We start from the raw sequence: 20,810 nt of genomic DNA, 5'->3' as shown, positions 1-20,810 counted from the left end.
CTACACGTGTCCGATTTGAGAAACTGCAAAGGAAAACAAACAACAATGAAACAACCTGTTTTATTATTCGGCATACTAATCTGCTTATATCTTTAACTGTTCAAATGTATTAAGCTAAAAGATTTAAATACAGTGAAACACGTCAAACAGGTCAGGCGCCCAAACAGACTGAGGAGCATCAAGAAAGTATTCAAGTGTAATAAAAGAGAAAGTTTAGATTGTTGCTGTAGCGATATACATTTTATAAACTACATAGCACACTGGTTATCAATAAATATAGTAGTAGACTCATCAAACAGAGATCGAAGGTACATTATAACATCAGGTATGTTATGCAGGAAAAGTGCAGATCGTTTTTTTAATTTTTTTTCTTTTTAAATTTTTTTTTTCGTTTTTTAAATTTTTGTTTATCTTTGATAATATTTTTTTAATTTTTTATAATTTTGTTCAATTTTTATTATTATTGATTTATTCTCAACCCATCCTGACCCGAATTCATCCTGACCCAAACCCATCCTGACCTTCTTCTTTCTTTTACCCATCTTAACCCAAACCCATTATAACCCAAACCCATCCTGACCCAACAACCAATCCAATCCAACCCATCCATTTTGCCACCTCTAATATATATATGATCATATGATAGTTTGGTGAATTAAGTAATTACCATTAGCTTGTAAAAAATGATCAGTAGACAGTAGAGGATATTCGATGCCTTGATGGGGACCTTGAGACGTACAGTTGTTCATACACAGTATATGAACAGTTCACCAAACGTTTGGTTTGTTTACAGACCTAATTATTCATTAAAAATGTTTATTTTAATTATTTAGTTGGCATAACTAAGTTAAATAGTTGTTTATTTGTTAAAATTCTTGATGACAAGTGTAGGATGTAATTTTGTTTTTTCTGCATTTAGTAAAGTTTTCATTTTTAAGTAACATTACATTGTTTTATGTTATTTTATCATTATCGGTTATTTTTTAGCCCGACCAATTTTGACATGTCCGGCTTTTGGTGTTGCATTTGGCTCTCTTAATAAATTTTACGGAATCTGTCATTGTTTATTAATCGATAAAATTTCAATTATGCTCTCAAAGATGTCACAGCCCGCGGGCTTACTTTATTAAGTTCTAATAAAATTTTACGAAAACTTTTTCATGATCTTTTGTTTCTCGATTACGGAACCAAGAGATGCCACTTTTGAAGACATTCCTGTTAACTTGTTTGAAAATTCCTCAATTGTACTCGAATCCTTCATCTTCAACACCTTAAATTCTGATATGAGTGTCTGAAGTCTTGCTTCACGTATCCGGTCGGCTCCTAGATGACGCGCTTTCAGTGTATCCCACATCTCTTTTGCCGTCTTCAGATTACCAACTTGCAAGATCTGTTCTTCCGGTATAGATTGAAACAACATCGGTTTCAGTTCCGGGTCCAATGGCCTCCCACACGCCATGAAAGTTAAAAATGCACGAATACGCAACGCCCAAATAGGCCGCCAGAGCTCCTTCCACTTCTAATAGGCCACGAACTAGACCAGAATCATTCTCAACTAGTCCATAAGGAGTGTTCCCATTTTTTCATTAGGTCCGGGTAGAGACCAAAGATCTTGAGTGACCGATCCAGCAGAACAACTCAAAAGGTAAATTAACCTTATTCAACATCGGGCATTGAAGTGATGTTGAATTTGGAACCGATTTCTCGGTATTCGAGCCACTACTTCCATCACTTCCAACCATATTTTTCTTTCGTCGACTATACGTAAAATTAAACGAACCTATTGTAACTGGTTCAGTTTCTCCCAGTCTACACGTTTACTTCCCGAATTCCATTTTGAACACGAACCCGAAAAATAAATAATACTAAATTTGTCATGAACTTCAAAAAATCCAAACAAAAAAGCTTTTGTTACTGTACTAGATAAAAACACCAAAAGTAATAGTGTTTTATTAAAGTTAATTGGACTTCTATTTTTTTTTATTTGGGCCCAAAGTCTCTGATCCAAAAAAAAAAAAAAACTATAATCCAATAAAACCTGCAGAAGATTCAAAATCCCCAAACGCCGGCTAATAGTTCCTGCGAATTTGCTGGTCAAAATCAAAGACGAGCTGCTTGTTAAACAGAGCTCCTTCTTCCCGTCGCTGCCTGATCGCAGACTCAGTTCTTCGAGAGCAGGTAAGTTTCGTGATTTCCCGCTCTGATACCAATTCAAGACGAACAGAATATCAAATCAGAAATTGCAAACACACCCAAACGTTTATTATTTTATTCAAGAAAGTTACACAAAACTTGAATTAATAAGCATGGTATTTATAATCTAAACACTCCTATTAGATTATAACTAGGATTGCTAATAAACTATTATATTATCACTAAATAATTAAACCTAAACACGTTTAGATATTCTAATAATTATCCAGAATCTCTTTTAATTCGAAATTCCCTAGTGCCAAAATTGTTGTCTGAAATCGATTCAAGCAGGTTCGAAATTGTGAAAAGTTTTAGCTTGAAATTGCATAGAAAAGCCTGTGAATCATAGGTTCAGTTCTTTTTTGTTTACTGCTTTGCTATCGTTTTTAATTGTCATCAAATTAAGTCTCAGCCAGCCTACTTAACATTTAAAGTATATGTGATTTGAAGAACACAATGATAGTGTTCTGTTCATGTAAATTTTACAGTGTATCTAGAATTCTTTGGATTTTCCGGAGATTTTAAGAGGCGAGAGACATAATTTCAAATTAAATCTTATATTGACTGTATGTTGGCATGTTGCTTGAGTAATATATTTTAGTGTTTAAACTGTTTAAAAAGTGAAAGTGCACTAATTTTAACGTTATTTTACTAATTTCGTGAAAATAACGTTAAAAGAGGGGGGGGGGGTGGTTAATCATGCATCATGTGGTGGCGTTGATAGCCGAAAGACAAGGGGGTACATGCACTAATAGGAGTTTGTCTCAATTGCTGAGTGTTATGTGCCTTATGTCCAAGGCTTGATGCAAAACTACTATCGAGCCGGGGGTCTCATTGGGAGCAGCCTCTCTATTTTGGAGTGAAAACTAATAAATTGGTTCACTTACCCCATTTATAATTTTTGTCTTCCATTAAGTTTACAGGCGCCATTAGAACGCATATTTATGAGTGTACTTAGTGTTTCCTATTAAACTTTAAACCTAATTACTGTAGATTGGCGATGGATGAGAAAGAAACTAGTGGTGATGAAATGAATATGGACGATCTTCACAGCAATCAGAAAGAGACCGTTGAATTAGCCTCTGCAACAGAGGATACGGATAAATACATAGAGAATCAAACTGACGACGATAGTAGTGCTGAAGAAGAAGAATCTGATGATGAGGAAGAAGATGATACAGAAGAAACTTATTCATTAACATCTGAAGGAGAGATAAATCCATTGGCTCTCACAGAGTTTGATCCTTTTCAGCATTCGGAACACATGGAGTATGAAGCTTTGGCTGATAAAAAGCGTAAAGCAATCCTCGATTATGATGATGAAGGGTAGTGATCGTCATCTTCTCGTTTACAGTTTGGTAGATTTTTTTTATAAAGACGTTTAACTTAAAAGTTTGTGGGCCAGAATGCCACTAGGAAAGAAGTTGAGACTAGAAGATCGTTCTCCAGCAGAACTTGATGAGTTGATGGCGGAACTGACGGGAAAGAAAAGAAAGTCAAAGAAGGTATCACATTTTGTGACAGTTATTTTCAAGCTTGTTTTCTATTATCTTTCTATATGGAATAAATGCTGTAAGAAGGTATCAATCACATTTTCTAAAGTTGTAAATTATGGCAGATTAAGAAAAGAGGCAGGAGGAAAGGATCAAAGAAGAAAATGAATCCAGAGATTACACGAAAATTAGGTGATGCTACACAATACTTCGCATATGGGCGATACAAAGAGGTATTATCATAAGCTTTATCTTTAATGCATTAAATAACTGAACATAGTTTTATCATGAGTTATGTTTATATTTCCTGTTCTTGTTGGTTATGTTTTTCTTTGAACTTTAGGCCATACCTCTATTAAAAGAAATCATTCGGCTTGTACCGAATCTGCCCGAGCCTTACCATACACTTGGCCTTATATACAAAGCTATGGGAGATAAAAAGAACGCTCTATATTATTATATGTTTGCTGTATTTTTGACTCCCAAGGATGTATCGCTCTGGAAGCTTTGTTTTACATGGTCTATGTGAGTTTTATTTCATTTGACCGTAGCATACTTATTGCATAGAAGATAGCAAAATTATAGTTTTATTGAATTGTATGTATATGAATGATGCAGGGAATTAGGGTTCTCTGGTCAAGCCTGTTATTGTCTTGATAAAGCTATTAAAGCAGATCCTGAAGATACGGATCTTAGACATTTTCGGGCCTCTTTTTTGGTTGATCTTGGACTATATCAAAAGGCTGCTGAATCGTATCACCAAATCTGGCAACTTCATCCTAAGAATCTTGAAGCACTCAAGAAAGCAGCAACGGTGTGGGAATATTTACTTAATTCTGTTTAATAGAAGCAATCTTGTACCAAAAATGATTTTTTTTTTTAAACTTTTTGGTTGTTTCCAGTTGTACCAAAAATGTGGTCAGCTAGAACGCAGTATCAGCATTCTCGAAGATTATATGAAAAAGAACCTGAACGATTCCGATGTGGATGTGGTTCGTTTGTTGGCGTCACTTCTTATGTCTGATAGTGAACATGAAAAAGCTCTTCAATATATCCAGGATGCTTTTAAAGAATTACCAGTTGACCTGTTGGTAAAAGCGGGAATATGCCATGTTCATCTTGGAAACTTGGAAACAGCGGAGGTTTTTTTTTTGTTACGTTTTTATATGATTTTTATTTATCATCAACTGTAATATCTATAAATGCCTATTTTCAATTGACCTGTAGGAATTCTTCGGGGTGCTCACACGAAAGAATGTAAATGATTGTGGTGACTTAGTTGTTGAAGTTGCAGACTCGTTAATGAGTGTTAAGAATCATGAATCTGCGTTGAAGTACTACCTGATGTTAGAAGGGAGTGCTGGTAGCAAGAAAGTAAGCGTATAGCTCGTTTAACATAACGTTGTATTTTCCATTGCATTTATTCCGTCTCATTGTTATTGTTTTTACCTGTTAATTTGTCTAAAGGGCCTATTAAATTTGAATATCGGGCGTTGTTACCAATTTCTAAGTGCAAGAACACAAGCAATTCACTACCTGTACAAAGGTATGGTTGCATGGAAACTAAATTCAACTGCAATAAAGTCAACCTATTCACATTTTAAAGCATCGTCCAATGTATGTAAGTACTTAACATACGGGAACAGAAAATTTATTTATTTTTCTTTTTTTTTTTGACAGCCTTAGAAGAACTTGAAGACGACATTGATGCTAGGTTAGATCTAGCGTCATTACTGTTAGAAGAAGATAAAGAAGATGAAGCGATTTCTGTACTTTCTCCTCCATCTGATTCAGGTTGACCAGATTTTGCATATAAAAATTATATTTTGAGTAAAGTGCAATTTGCATCCCTCTGGTTTAGGGGCGGCATCAACTTGTGTCCTCCGATGAAAACTTTGGAAACCTGTCTCCCTGTGGTTTGAAAAGCGCTACACTTTGAGTCCCTGGAGCTAACGGTGTTAGTTTCAAGTGTGGAAAACTAACATCGTTAGCTCCAGGGAAAGTGTAGCGCTTTTCAAACCATAGGGATGCAGGTTTCCGAAGTTTTCATCGGGGGACTCAAGTTGATACCGCTCCCAAACCACAGGGACACAAATTGCACATCACTTTATATTTTTAAATGTTTTGAATGGCATGCATTAGGAGTTGTTACTCATAGAAGTATATAATTTGTTCTTGTCTTGTTTACGTTTACATTTTTAGAATCAAGAGTTGGTCTAACCTCTGATACGGGGAAACCATGGTGGACCGAAGGGAAAATAAAGTTAAAGCTATCTTACATCTATAAGTCCAAAGGTTCTACCAAGGTCTTTGTTGAAACAATATTTCCGTTAGTTCGTGAAACATTGTATCTTGAAACCATTCAACGAAAGGTATTACATAACAGAAGTCATAAATAAACAGGGGTTCCTTTGTATCATTTACATTAAAATTTTATGTATTATCTGTCTTTGTTTTAGGCTAGACCAAAGAAAAGGTTACCAAAAAGCGTGCTGTATAAAAGACTTCAAGTGCTGGATGAATATCAATCTGACAACGTATTTCATGGATTCCGCCCCATTGCTTCATCTTCAGATCTGTAAGTGTTCTTCGTGTGTTTTTATTTATATGTAAATTCAGGACATAAAATAAGCTTAATATCTCATCCATTTACCGCTCAACAGGTCTAAAGCTGCTCGAGCAAAGAAGGTGCTTCAGAAAAAAGAAACAAAAAGGCAAGAAAAACGAGCTGCAGCATTGGCTGCTGGTATTGAGTGGCAAAGTGACGAATCGGATGATGATGATGAATCTCCTGTAAGTATTCTATGCTTCAGATCATTTTTATGTGAGAGGACAAAAAAGTAAGGGAAATTGGCCTGTAATAATCCCACCTAGACCTTATTGGCCATTAATAATCCCACCTCAGAATATTCCCCCCACCAGTCCCACCTTTCACCTATTTTTCCTACAATGGTCCCCGTTAAAAAAACTTAACGGAGTTAAGTTTTTTTCCAAATTACAAACAGATTTTTTAGCGCTTTTGATTAGAACGACGATACGAGTCCATTGATGTAAAACTTGCCTCGAAACGGTGCTCCAAACGATGAAAACGACGCTTCAATTCGAGTGTTTAAATTTCCAATTAACCAAAATCAAGTCACTTGGAGCACCATTTCGAAGTAAGTTTTACATCAATGGACTCGTATCATCGTTCTGATCAAAAGCCCTAAAAATCTGTTTGTAATTTGGAAAAAAGCTTAACTCCGGGGGACCATTGTAGGAAAAATAGGTGAAAGGTGGGACTGGTGAGGGGAATATTCTGAGGTGGGATTATTAATGGCCAATAAGGTCTAGGTGGGATTATTACAGGCCAATTCCCAAAAAGTAAATATTTTGCAAAATTAAATGATTTGATTGCACTTTTAGCATCATATTGACAAACTTTTTGTTCACTTATGACTTATCTAATTAAATTGCTTCACGTGACAGACATATAGAGAACCTCCCCTGCCTAATATCTTAAAGGATGACGATCAACTTACACTTATTGTGGATGTGAGCACTTATTTTATTTTATACTTGTTTTAATTGTTAAATCGTGTTGTCTCAATTAATATGTGTTTATTATGTGTTGTATCTAGTTATGCAAAGGATTAGTATCAGTGAAAAAATATTGGGAAGCACTTGAAATTATCACATCAAGTCTGAAGCTGGCACAAAACACTCTATCAACAGAGAAGCAAGAGGAACTTCGAGTGCTCGGAGCACGTAAGTCTTCTAGATCATAGAAGAAAGTGTTATAATTCTTTTTAGAGAAAACATTTCAATATTTGAATATCCTTACAGAGATAGCATATAATATTGATGGTCCCACAAACGGATGGGATTGTGCTCGATACATCGTTACCCAAAATCCTTATAGCTTCGCCGCATGGAATTGCTACTATAAAATTATGTTACGGTACATACTTTTTCTCACCGGACATTTTGTGGATCTTAATGTTTAAATCTAAACATTATTTGTTTTTTTTTTTCTCTCGTTGTTAGATCGAGGCTGGATAAGCATAAGAAATTCTTGCAAGAGAAGTTTGTGAAACACGAAGATTGTATACCGGTTCTTTTAATTAAAGGCCATCAGTTCACAATGCTTAGCCAACATCAAGCAGCTGCAAGCTGTTACTTGAAAGCCTATAAATTAATGCCTGAAAATGCCTTGGTCAATCTTTGTGTCGGTATAATTTTTTTTCTCATCTGATTAGAATAACTTCTCTTTCCGTGTTTTAAAGTCATTAATATTTGCTAATTTGTTTTTTTTATTTAATTTAGGAACGGCCCTGATCAACCTATCTCTCGGACTTCGACTTCATAACAAGCATCAATGTGTTCTGCAAGGTTTAGCTTTTCTCTATAACAATCTTCGCCTTTCGGAAAATAGCCAGGTGTGTATTGTTCTCGTTAATAAATTTATTTTTCAAATTTAATTTATAATTTAGAAGTGGCTCACGGAAATGTATATGTAACAGGAAGCTTTATACAACCTAGCCCGAGCCTATCATCATGTTGGTTTAGTCTCGGTTGCAGCTACGTATTATGAAAAGGTGCTTGCAGTTCATCAAAAAGATCACCCTATACCAAAGCTGCCAAATGATGGTCCGGAAATCACTGATGATCTGAAGCCCGGATATTGTGACCTGAAAAGAGAAGCAGCTTATAATTTGCACCTTATCTATAAAAGCAGTGGATCTGTAGATCTTGCTAGGCAGCTACTTAAAGATCATTGTAGTATTAAATAATAATAATGATATATGACTTTTGGAATGCCTGAACTGTTTATTAACACCTAAAGGATTTGGTCACATACCATTGTGATGTGCCCCGCCAGTCGCCACCTCCCTCGTGACTCTCCTACATCTTCAATCGAAACCCACCGCTTCTACCTCTTACCATCCAAACTACTACCACCACCAGCCTAACTGAAACCGAATCCGGGGTTCAAGTAACCACCAAACAAACAAAATCAAACCCAAAGATTGTTTTCAAGTTACTTCCAAGACGTTCAATGATAAGTAATTATAAATTGAAAGTCACTTATATACTAATAAACTTCCACGGCATGCTAAATTGATCTATTTTATAAAAGAAAGATTATAGATGTTTGAATCCCAAAAGTCACCAAAAATGTTTTTTTTTTTTTCACCTCAAGACCAATATATAACCGTTTTTTAACAAATCAAGTATTTAGAACATTTCCAACATTAGACATTTCGAACGCTTACAAACATGTCACATCAGATTAATTTAAAACACCAATTTTCTCTTCACACTACATCATTTCTCAAACATAATTTTATATATTAAAATCATATTATACACACACACACACGTGTGAGAGTGAGGCCCATGAGCCTGTTGGCGTTTGAAAAATCGGATGAGTCGCTCAAGTTTTTCCATATGAGATCATCATCGACGCTTATCCTAATTTTTTGTAAACTTATCCCCCCCTTTATTTTCAAACACCCTTGATGGAGGTGCTCTTATAGAACTCAATCACCTTATTTGGTTTTAAATTATTGTAAACAACTTTAGTCATGAATTTAGATACATTACCTTAATTTTATACCAATTTTTATTCTAAATGCATTGAAAACTTACACTAACTATATAACACAACGCAACTCCAAACGTTATACAAATGTCACCTCTAAAAAATTGTATCCAATCGTAATGATAAGATTTTAATGGCTAGAATTACAAAATGAAACAATCATATATTGCTACAGAAATGAAAATATTTGTTTTCAAAACATGGCGTCCTTCACTTTCTACACTACCATTAAATCACCCGAATTGGTTTCTGTTCCCGGTTATCACAACCCTAAACCCGCAACCAAACACTCCTTATCTTTCCCCTCTTCTTCAACAACAAATCTCCGTTCTAGGGTTTATTACAAGACTCGCCGCTATCAAGGACTCATCAAAGCTTCTTCAGAAACCATGACCACTGAGAAATTGGGAATTACGATCGTCAAAAACCCTCCGGAATCGAAGCTCACTGAACTCGGCGTCAGATCTTGGCCCAAGTAATTCCTCGTCTCCTCGCTTTCCGTATGCGGTGCGCAATTTGTTAAATATATTTTCTATAGGCAAATAGAGCTTTATATATGTTTTAACTTTTAACAAGCCTTCTAACGATCGCTAAAACTGGTAACCATTTCCCTCCGTTACAACTACCTTGGCCCTTGTCCAACTTCCCTAAAAACATCTTCACACTTATCAGTAAAATTGCAAACATCTCAATTACTTTCAATCAAAATTTAAGATATATAATCTCAAAATTTAATACAAATCAACTTGCATCATCATCATCATCATTAAAGCCTCCAGTTACTGATTAAAATAATGCCTACAATGCAAAGCACTTTGTTATGTGTGGACACATTTTTTTTTGAAACACACCCAAAGCTAAGGGTACAACTACCCTAAGCTAAAACTTGTTGCTTATTTAGAATGTATAATGTATAATATATATATTAATCTAAAAGGCCTGTTGTATGCACAAAAATATGTCATATCCGTGAGGCGTGCGCCTCTCTTGCGCTTCCTGTAAACCTAGCGCCTTATGTAGGCTGAAACGAGGACCCCTGGACGCGTCTCAGGTGCGCTCATAGTTGTCAATAGCGAATAACGGCTATGCAGTTAATATGGGTGATATATCGGTCCCCTAGTAGAATATCAATGTCAAATATCGGTCAGAATATCGGTACCAATATTATCGGCGATACTGACCGACATTATCACCGAATTACTAGTGTTAGATTGCTATATATATAAATTCTGCATACCGATATCCACCGAGATAACCTATATCTCAAATATCAGTCCTTGACCGATATCTGACATTTTACTGCATTAACTGCATAGAATAACGGTCAATAGCGACAAGCTACCTATACGCTATGTAGCAATAGCCGATCGCGATGAAATAGCGTCCGCTATTTCATGTTTAGCGATAAAGGAGAGAAACAGAAAAATACATGTTATCGAGCAGTCGAGATGAGGAAAATACAGAGGAATACATGTTATAAGACCAAACCTGAGCTAACGAGCAGGGGAGATGAGAAAAAAATGAAAACAATTATTAAGATATATAATAAAAAAATGTTGCTATTTTATCGCCATAACTATATAGAAACATATGACCTGTACGCCTCATAGCGCCTATAGCCGTTACTGACAACTATGGGTGGGCTTTTTTAAACTAAGAATGTATTGCTTTACAAGGCCTTGATCATGTTTTTAATTGGATGAAGTGATATTGAAAGTGTGTGTGTGTGATAGGTGGGGATGTGATCCGAGCAAATTTCCATGGACGTATTCGGCGAAAGAGACATGCTACCTGCTGAAAGGGAAGGTGAAGGTGTACCCTGAAGGGTCCGATGAGGGTGTGGAGATCGGTGCTGGAGACCTGGTGGTGTTTCCTAATGGGATGAGCTGCACTTGGGATGTTTCGGAAACTGTTGACAAGCATTACAAGTTCGAGTAATCTGTGTGATTCAGCTTTTATGTTTGGTAAACTTGTATACTCGTTTGAAACTTGAAACTTGTTTCTGATACCGTATGATTTAGTGCCGTATGAATGAAGCGTACTCGCTTAGGTTATTGTTACAAACTGTTCGGTTAATTCAGTATTGATTGGTTTCCAATCAGCTCGGTTATTTCAGCGAGACAAATAACTTTATTTTGTAGCGAAAAAATTACTACAGTAAGGTGAATGAGACTTTGTGAAACTCGTTTTTCCTCCCCTCGGTGAGCTTTCGATTTTGAAGTTGTAATGGGTATTCCCAGGCTGGACTAACAATAAATAAAAGCTTTTGGGTTGAACTTTTAAAAAAGAGTTAAATGCCATTTTAGTTCCATTGGTTTTGGTCATTTTGCCAGTTTAGCCCAAAGGTTTCATTTTTCGCTTGTGGGTTCAAAAAGGTTTCACCGTTGCCATTTTAGTCTACTGGGTTAACTTTATCCATTTTTTCTGTTAACGAGAAGGGCAATTCGGTCATTTTATATGTAATTCTGTGAACTAGAAGGGCAATTCGGTCATATAAAATGACCGAATTGCCTTTCTCATTAACAGAAATAATGGATGAATAATGGAGAGTAGCCCTTTTCTCACTAAGGAGACAGGCTTATAATCTCATAAATGGCTAAAATTGATTCCATTACCCTCATAAAGATCTCAAACTTATATGAAAACAACCTAATATCACATAATCGACTATAATCAAAACAATTTTGAACTACTAATAATTTCAACTTATTTATTTCACCTTTTAATATCATATGACGTATGATTATACTAGGTTAAAGGTCACTTTCAGATAATCGAGCAAATATCACCTAATACTCTGCCCGTTCCTAAGTCCACAAAATAAATCATAATTAATCCCCTATCTAGTTTGGTCAAGTACCCTAGTACCCGTCTTCCACCCCACTCTTCTCCGACATTCTGGTTTTGGTTTTCCCGTCATATTCAGGTTTAACTGCCATCCCAATACGCACATGATGAGACATTCAAATCGTCCCTAGGATGTTAGACCATCTCTAACCCTAGCTTTTTGAGAGTGCCACCCTCTCTCCTCTACATCGACCTACCCTCGTTGTGTAGACAAATTCCAATGGACCCCCCCCCCCCCCCCCCCTCACAATCCTTCTCAAGTGTTATGTCTCCATGTTGGAACTGCTCTTAGAAGTTATGTCCGTATATAAAGTTACAAAGATATATCCTATTTTAAACTTATACTTAATAATGTAATATAACAATCATTATAATGGATGTCTACTGTTAGACGATTTTAAAATAACTTCACTTTTGTTACATTATATGTATGATTCTTAAAGCCAAATCTAATTCTAATAAAAGACTCCAAATAATGACACATGACATTCTCTCCTTCAATTCTAGGGTTGTAAACGAACTGAAGGTTCAGCGAGCAGTTCGTGAACCGTTCGACAGGAAGTTTGTTTATGTTCGTTGGTTTAGTTAATGAACGAACATGAATAAGAAATTCCGTTTGATTAGTTAAATGAACGTACACGAACAAATGTCTTGTTCGTTCAATTGCGTTCGTGAACGTTCGGTAATGTGTTCGTGAACATTCGTTCATGATCGTTTGTTTATGTTGTTGATTAAATATTTTTTTAGCATTTATTTATTCTATCTAAACTTTTTATATTCCTTAATTCTTATTTATCTCACTAGCCAAACAAATAAAATAGGAAACCTTACCTCCACCTTGTTTATACACCGTTCCCCCTTTCCTTCTCATTATTCACATCGAAAAATACTATCGAACTTCGTCGATTCTACATATGTTCGTTTGTGTTTGTGAACCGTTCATGAACACGTTCCTTTCCTTAATGAATGAACACGAACAAAAAATCTCGTTCGGGAACTGTTCTTGAACCATTCGTGAACACATTATATCCTTAAATAACGAACATGAACAAGGCCTTGTTCGTGTTCGTTCAATTTGTTTACAGCCCTATTCAATTCATTAATGATATTATTAATTAATTAATATCTAAATCTAATTTATGATTAAAAATATTTAAATTATCTATAATTTTAAAACCTATGATTTTATTACTTCTTAAAATGGATAAGCATATGGTTTGATTTACTTTATCTATTTTTATTAAATCAAGTATAAATAAATATAATTAAATGATATGTTTACCTTTGAAAAAAAATAATTCTCTCCTTCAATTCATTAATGATATTATTAATTAATTAATATCCAATTCTAATTTATGATTAAAAATATATAAATTATATATAATATAAATCTCTGATTTTATTACTTCTTCAAATGGATAAGCGTATGGTTTGATTTACTTTATCCGTTTTGCTTAAATCAAGTATAAATAAATATAATTAAATGATATGTTTACCTTTGAAAAAAATTAATTGTTTTATCTAAGAATCACGGTGTTACGTTATTAAGAAGGTTATTTTTTAATTATATACATTAATATTTCATATCAACACCACAAAAATATGTAAAATAACACTCGGATTTGAGTTTATATATTAGAAATAGCGAAGTGAAGCCATTATTTCAACTAAACAGTTTTGTGATGAATTTATCTATTAAATCTATTAATTCAAACAAAATTTAATTAATAATATTATTAATGAATTGAAAGAAAGAATATTATATGACATTAACTGAAATATTTTATTAGAATTAGATACACCCACCACAATCCATCTTCATCGCCACCATTTCCAGCCACAAACTGCATCTCAATTTAGATTTAAGAGTATTCTCATTATAATCCCAAAATTTTAAAGAAACTTTTATGTGTTCCTTAGTTTTTTTTTTTTTTACTTCGTCTCATTCCCCAAGATAAGGATGAGATTTAAGAATTTACTTCACATTTACGTATCATAACATACTATATAAATTTAATTATTATATACAATATTTTATGTATATCTAATTATTAATACTATAGTAACAAATAAATATAAGTAATTGCTGAATATAGTTACCGATTGTTGGAGAAGTAACAAATATATACTATTAAAATTAAATTAATGTTTATATAATTATTGAATTATGTTTTAATTTATAGTTATAGTTTAAGATCAATAATAATTAAGTTATTTCTCATTACCGTAGAAGATATTTACTTTGCTCCTTATGTTTACATTTGAGTGTTGCTAAAATCCTTTGTGCGATGTGGCGGGAACTCGGTTTTGATTGTTATCCATTTTGTTTGTTACACTACAGATACGGTACAAACATTCAATATAGCAAGTGAAAGAAAAAAAATAAAGAAATAAAGTCGTTAAACTTTACAGTATACAAATTTTATGATCATTTAAAAAAAGTTTAAAACATTACTAAAAATAAAACATGATGTTAAAGTGAAAAACCATTAATAAAATATGTGCGCAAGATAATGTTTAAAATTTAGTAGTATTAGAAGATTTTTCATATTTAGCTTTCTATTTCAAATTTATTTATTATAGTTAATACTAGGTTAGAACATCGTGTATTACACGGGTTGAATAAATGTAATGTTATATATTAAAAAATAAAAAGTTATATCTTTATGAACCACGTATATTGTAAGGGTTAAATAAATGTAAGTTTATATATCAAATAACAAAAAAAATTATATCTTTAAAAACCATGTGTATTACACAGATTAAATAAATGTAATTTTGTATACTAAATGCTAAAAACGTCGTATCTTTAAAAAAACTCATGTATAATCGGGTTGAATAAATCTACCAAATAATAAAAAATTACATTCTTAGAAACATCGTATATTACACGTATTGAATAAATCTAAAAAAGAGTTATATCTTTAAAAACCATGTGTATTACACAGATTAAATAAATGTAATTTTGTATATTAAATACTTAAAACGTTGTATCTTTAAAAAACTCGTGTATAGTCGGGTTGAAAAATCTACCAAATAATAAAAAAAAATTATATCCTTAAAAAACCCTGTGTATTACACGTGTTGAATAAATCTAATTTTACCTAGCAAATGATAAAAAGTTATATTTTTAAAAACTTTGTGTATTACACGGGTCAGATTTGAGGATAATATTTTATTTAAGTATGATAAAATTTAATACTAATTTATTATTTATTTAGTTAATATATGATAAGTATAGATTTGGGATTATTTATTTATTTAGTTAACATAAGATAAATATAGATTTGGGAATAACTGACACGTGTTTAAAAGTTGGTTTCTTTTATTATAGTAGATAGATTTTGTAAATTGTAAATTTTAACTTATGTATTCAATTAAAATTAACAATAATTATCATATATTGGCCTCTTATATTGTGTAAATTTATTTTCGGAAATTCTTCTGTTTTTTCTTTAAAATTAAAAAAAAGAATTTAACATTTTACTTATATGTGTGGCTTTAGAAATTTTTATATTCTTTAACTAAAAGGGGGGGGGGGGGATAGTGCACGGTCCTCCCAACCGCCGGAGTGATCCCACTCCGGGAGCCGCTACCCGACCAAGCTAGTTTCGCGGTGAATTCCCCATACCGAGTTCTTACCCTGGGCGACATATGCCACTCCCAAGACTCGAACCCGAGACCTCTGAGAAGAGGTGGGTGTCGGTGGCCAACTGGGCTACCCCAGTTGGTTTAACTAAAGGTTAAAACACGAATGAGTTAAATAAAATTTATGTTAAAATTCAAAACTAAAGGTTAAAACACTAATGAGTTAAATCAAGTTTAAGGTAAAATTCAAACGAAAATTCTAATAGTACAAAATGGATAAACTTCATATATAATATCGACAGATAAACAAAACAACCGCCGGTTCATAATTTTTGGATGGTGTTTTCGATAAAACATATCTGTAAAACTAAAACTGTTAATACTGTTTTAAACTGATCCGAAAATTTAAAATTAAAACTGATAATACTGTTTTAAAGTGATCCGAACAATTAGATCATTAAAAACTCTTATAAAAACTATAAATTTAAATTATTAAAAACTCTTATAAAAACTATATATAAAATGTTATGCTTTGTTTAAGTTTATCCATGCCTAGTTGATACTCAATCCCTACCATAATCTCTATATATAATAAAAGAACAAAGGTTTGGACACCTGTCCCTTCCACATTCATCTCAGACAGGTGTCAACCCCTTATTCAATTTGCTATCGTGTTCAACGCTTAGCCTATCCACGCCTCCCTCATTGCCGCTGCCACTCCGTATCCCCTAACAGGAGGATATTTGGTTGGTATTTATGAATGTTTTTGGTTACATTACAAAATCTGGTTCAAATTCAACTTGGATGTGAACTAATAAATATGTTATAATAATGGTTAAATGTCTTTAATTAATGATTTTAACTGCAACCCACTTTGGTAAGCTTTTCAAACCGGAAAGATGATGTTTTTAAAAAAAATGCTAAATTTAGTTTTGGGTTTAAAACGTGTCTCAAAATTGCTCCGGCAGAAAAGCTCGTGTGTGATCCCGCGTTACAGACCACGTGATACGTGCTATGTTTTTGGAGACGCACATGTAAAGTTCTAATGCGTATTTATACTTTCTTTGTTTCTTCTCCAGTAATTAACTACAAGCATCCTCTTTTAGAAATTTGTAATGTATGTTTATATTTTTTTTTTTACATCTTTCATGTCAAATTATTTAGTTTGTTATTTATTTACTTATTTTTATTATTATATTTTAGATTAACATTAATTTCTATTATTTCATACTCTAAACAAACATTTCATAGGACATTTTATAAAATGAAGATGTCGACTTATATTTCCTGAACCACTTGCTAAATTGAAACTTGTGTTCATAAAATTAAAAATTGAACTGACAAGCGTAAAAACATTATTATTTTAAATTACTTGGTTACATGTTTTTTTCTATTCTTTAAAATATCATACATCATATTTATTAAATATGTTTTAAATTTTATTTTTTGAACCCGTGTGTCACACGGGATATAAGCTAGTTAAAAGCTATAAAGCAAATAAGGAAAAGATATGAGAATAAATATGTCGTTACCCATTTCAATATTCAAAAAAATTAATAAGATAAAGCATAAATAAAGAGTCAAATTTACGTTTCAATAATCATTCCGAAAATCCATCAACAAACATGATTTCTCCATCTCACCCACATATATTCCCATTAACGCTCTAGTTTCTCTCACATCTTGTATATATATAATTATATTTACATTCACCATCTTCATATAATAATTCTTCCGGTGAAACCATTCTCATTGTGAAAAAATGGCAGCTTCTTCAACCATTGTGTGTTTTGGGGAGATGTTGATCGATTTCGTCCCCGACACCGCCGGGGTCTCCTTAGCCGAGTCTCAGGGATTCCTCAAAGCCCCCGGTGGTGCACCCGCTAACGTTGCGTGTTCCATCTCTAAGCTCGGTGGATCGGCTGCCTTCATTGGCAAGGTAACATTTTTATTTAATGGTAAATTTGATCACTGACGAACCACTAACATATTATTTTTGATAATTGGTTATAGATCGCGCATTCTTTTTATTGAATTATAATTTCCATAATAATTAGTTATAGATCTTGCATGCATTTTCTTTTTTATGATTTTAATTTATGGTATGTTATTAAATGTACGTGCTTTGTGGCCATTTATATGGATCAAGATGTTTTGTATAGCCAATGAGCTAGTGGTGGAGTGGTAAGGGAGAGACCTTGTGTTCCAAGTGACCCAAGTTCAATTCCTACCCCTAGCATTTAGTTTCTGCGGCACCTGGTGATGATGGGAGACTAGGCGAGTAGGCGGCGATCGCTAGTTCGATCCTTGAACTGAGCGGGTTTTACCTCACCGCACTGTCGTGCCTTCGGGCGAGTGTTCACGGGCTTCGGCCCTAGGTGAGGGTTTTCCCCGGTTCGGAAGGCGAGTGTATCCCGATGTGGTGAATTTCGCCAGTAGCCCATTTGGAGGATTCGTTGGCCGTTCAAAAAAAAAAGATGTTTTGTATAGCTATTTTTTTTTTTTTTGTATTAGATCCCATAAAACTTTGGTGTATAGAATTATGAAATAGAGAATTTTATTTCTAAATCTGATATCTTAAATAACTTATTCTTTTTTTTTTCACAAAAGTTTTGGTTTTGTTAATGCGTTAATGATGTATGTTGTAATGTATAACATAATATTTAATAATACACCGGTATTGTAATTGATCATTGTGATTGATGTGAGTAGGTTGGGAAAGATGAATTTGGGTACATGTTGGCTGACATTCTAAAGAAGAACGGAGTGAATGCCGAAGGGGTGTTGTTTGATGAGCATGCTAGGACGGCTTTAGCGTTCGTGACGCTAAAGAAAGATGGCGAAAGGGAATTTATGTTTTATAGGAACCCGAGCGCAGACATGCTCCTAAAAGAGTCTGAGCTCAAGATGGACTTGATCAAAAAAGCCAAGATCTTTCATTATGGCTCAATCAGTCTCATCACCGAGCCATGTAGATCTGCTCACATGGCGGCCATGAAGGCCGCCAAGCAGGCTGGGGTCTTGCTCTCATACGACCCCAATGTCCGCCTTCCTCTTTGGCCTTCAGCTGAGGCCGCTAGGCAAGGCATCAAGAGCATTTGGAACGAGGCGGATTTCATCAAGGTATATTGTATGCTAGCTCTTAAATATTACAAATTTGACGTGTCGTGTTTTTTGGATGTGAAAAGACAAAAATGCCCTTTTACATAGGTGAGTGATGATGAGGTGGAATTCTTGACACAAAAGAGTCCGGATAATGAGGAAGCCATCAAGTCTTTGTGGCATGATGGGTTGAAACTTTTGGTTGTTACTGATGGCGAGAAGGGTTGTCGTTATTATACCAAGGCAAGCCTTGTTACCTTTTGATATATAATATTTCGCTTGTTAGCTGACATTGTATCTATCTTAAATGTATGATGAAAACTTTTGTTGATGAGTGTAGAGCTTTAAGGGAAAAGTGCCTGGTTACGCGGTCAAGGCCATTGACACAACTGGAGCCGGAGACTCTTTTGTTGGCTCGTTATTGGTTTCGATGGCAAAAGACACTTCTATTTTTACGGTAATAAGCCGGTTACCTGTATCAAAACATTTTAAGACTCCCAACTTTTTTTAATAGTTTTTTATTGCACATATAGGATGAAGCGAAGTTGAAGCAGGCGCTAGCCTTTTCAAATGCGTGTGGAGCAATATGCACGACAAAGAAAGGAGCCATCCCAGCGCTACCAACCGTATCTGATGCGCAAGCTCTCATGTCGGGTTCCAAATAGATGGTGAATACATCCATGGGTCATGTTTTGTTTTTGCGAGACTTTTGAATGATTTTGAAGCTAATTGTTTTGAAAACATGTTTGAAACTTAATTGTTTTTGTTTGGATGATTCAAACCGTAAAATAAGTATATCTTGATTTGGATTAAAGATGTATTTTGTGAGTTTGGATGTAATTGCTGGTAGTATATTAAGATGAGATTTGATAACAAAATGAGGTGTATTAAACCAAACCCAAAAGAATATATATATATAATATATATATATATATATATATATAGAGAGAGAGAGAGAGAGAGAAAGGTTAACGTACAAAACTGCTTAACCTACAAAACTGCTTAACCTACAAAACGTACGCGACGACTTAACAACATGCGTGATTAAGTTTATAACGTGCGTAATTATATATTGAACAAAATAACCATGCGTGATTACATACATGTATGCGTAATAATGCACAAAATCAGCTCCCATGCGTGATTAGGTTTCCATTTACAACTTGCGTGATTTTCAAATGCACTTGCGTAATTTGGTCGCGTACGTTTTGTAGAGAGAGAGAGAAAGTATAATGTACATTACGGCTTAACCTACAAAACGTATGCGACCAAATTACGCAAGTGCATTTGAAAATCACGCAAGTTGTAAATGGAAACCTAATCACGCGTGGGAGCTGATTTTGTGCATTATTACGCATACATGTATGTAATCACGCATGGTTATTTTGTTCAATATATAATCACGCACGTTATAAACTAAATCACGCATGTTGGTAAGCCGTCGCGTACGTTTTGTAGGTTAAGCAGTTTTGTACGTTAACCTTTCTCTCTCTCTATGTATATATATATATATATATATATATATATATATATATATATATATATATATATATATATAGGGGAAGGTTCATTTGAGAAGAAATTTTAATTGAGAAGAAAAAAAACAAAGGGTAATTTTGTAAAACATTAAATAGTTTTTCACTTATCTCATTTATTATCATTTTTGACTAATTAATTAGTCATAAAGACTATTATTCTCCACACTAACTTTTTTTGCCTACAAACATCAAAAGTTATCCTACATATTTCAAAATTCATCTTACACGTTGAAATTTATCCTACACAACTCGTAATTTATCCTACACTTTAAATTAGTTTATTTTATTTTTTCGAAAAAATATATATTTTGAAGATAAGTTACAAATTCTTTAATGTAGTTAGCTATTAAAGAGAAAGACTACAAATTAATGACCTATGTAGATTTACCAATGTACCCTTATAGTAACATTAAATACTTATATTAAATGAAGTAAAATAAAGCATTCTTATTGGTTGAAAATTTT

The 20,810-nt window shown here is 33.8% G+C and overlaps 3 protein-coding genes across 4 annotated transcripts; all 3 read left to right on the top strand.

Annotated features, from left to right (window-relative positions):
• Nucleotides 1-2,027: 2,027 nt before the first annotated feature.
• Nucleotides 2,028-8,523, top strand: LOC110879365 (general transcription factor 3C polypeptide 3). Of its 2 annotated transcripts, XM_022127813.2 has the most exons (19): nt 2,028-2,178; nt 3,187-3,519; nt 3,599-3,698; nt 3,812-3,919; nt 4,030-4,211; nt 4,305-4,500; nt 4,589-4,828; nt 4,914-5,060; nt 5,154-5,232; nt 5,367-5,480; nt 5,889-6,058; nt 6,146-6,264; nt 6,350-6,479; nt 7,155-7,220; nt 7,307-7,433; nt 7,512-7,626; nt 7,713-7,897; nt 7,992-8,104; nt 8,189-8,523. In XM_022127813.2, exons 2-19 carry the CDS (start codon nt 3,194-3,196, stop codon nt 8,456-8,458), a joined length of 2,787 nt encoding a protein of 928 aa, XP_021983505.1. In that variant the 5' UTR covers nt 2,028-2,178; nt 3,187-3,193; the 3' UTR covers nt 8,459-8,523. The 2 variants fall into 2 exon arrangements, with proteins under 2 accessions (XP_021983505.1, XP_021983506.1); XM_022127814.2 differs by lacking the exons at nt 2,028-2,178; nt 3,187-3,519 and having other exon boundaries at nt 3,796-3,919.
• An 860-nt stretch (nt 8,524-9,383) lies between these two features.
• LOC110879366 lies at nt 9,384-11,380 on the top strand. Its single transcript, XM_022127815.2, has 2 exons — nt 9,384-9,745; nt 11,004-11,380. The coding sequence occupies exons 1-2, from the start codon at nt 9,471-9,473 to the stop codon at nt 11,206-11,208; spliced, it is 480 nt and encodes a 159-aa protein (XP_021983507.1). The 5' UTR covers nt 9,384-9,470; the 3' UTR covers nt 11,209-11,380.
• A 5,972-nt stretch (nt 11,381-17,352) lies between these two features.
• On the top strand, nt 17,353-19,647 carry LOC110879367 (probable fructokinase-5). Its single transcript, XM_022127816.2, has 5 exons — nt 17,353-17,644; nt 18,418-18,828; nt 18,916-19,050; nt 19,148-19,264; nt 19,341-19,647. The coding sequence occupies exons 1-5, from the start codon at nt 17,468-17,470 to the stop codon at nt 19,470-19,472; spliced, it is 972 nt and encodes a 323-aa protein (XP_021983508.1). The 5' UTR covers nt 17,353-17,467; the 3' UTR covers nt 19,473-19,647.
• Nucleotides 19,648-20,810: the final 1,163 nt, after the last annotated feature.

Source organism: Helianthus annuus, chromosome 9, assembly GCF_002127325.2.
Source record: "Helianthus annuus cultivar XRQ/B chromosome 9, HanXRQr2.0-SUNRISE, whole genome shotgun sequence".
NCBI lineage: Eukaryota > Viridiplantae > Streptophyta > Magnoliopsida > Asterales > Asteraceae > Helianthus > Helianthus annuus.
This window is presented reverse-complemented; position numbering and strand designations above follow the sequence as displayed.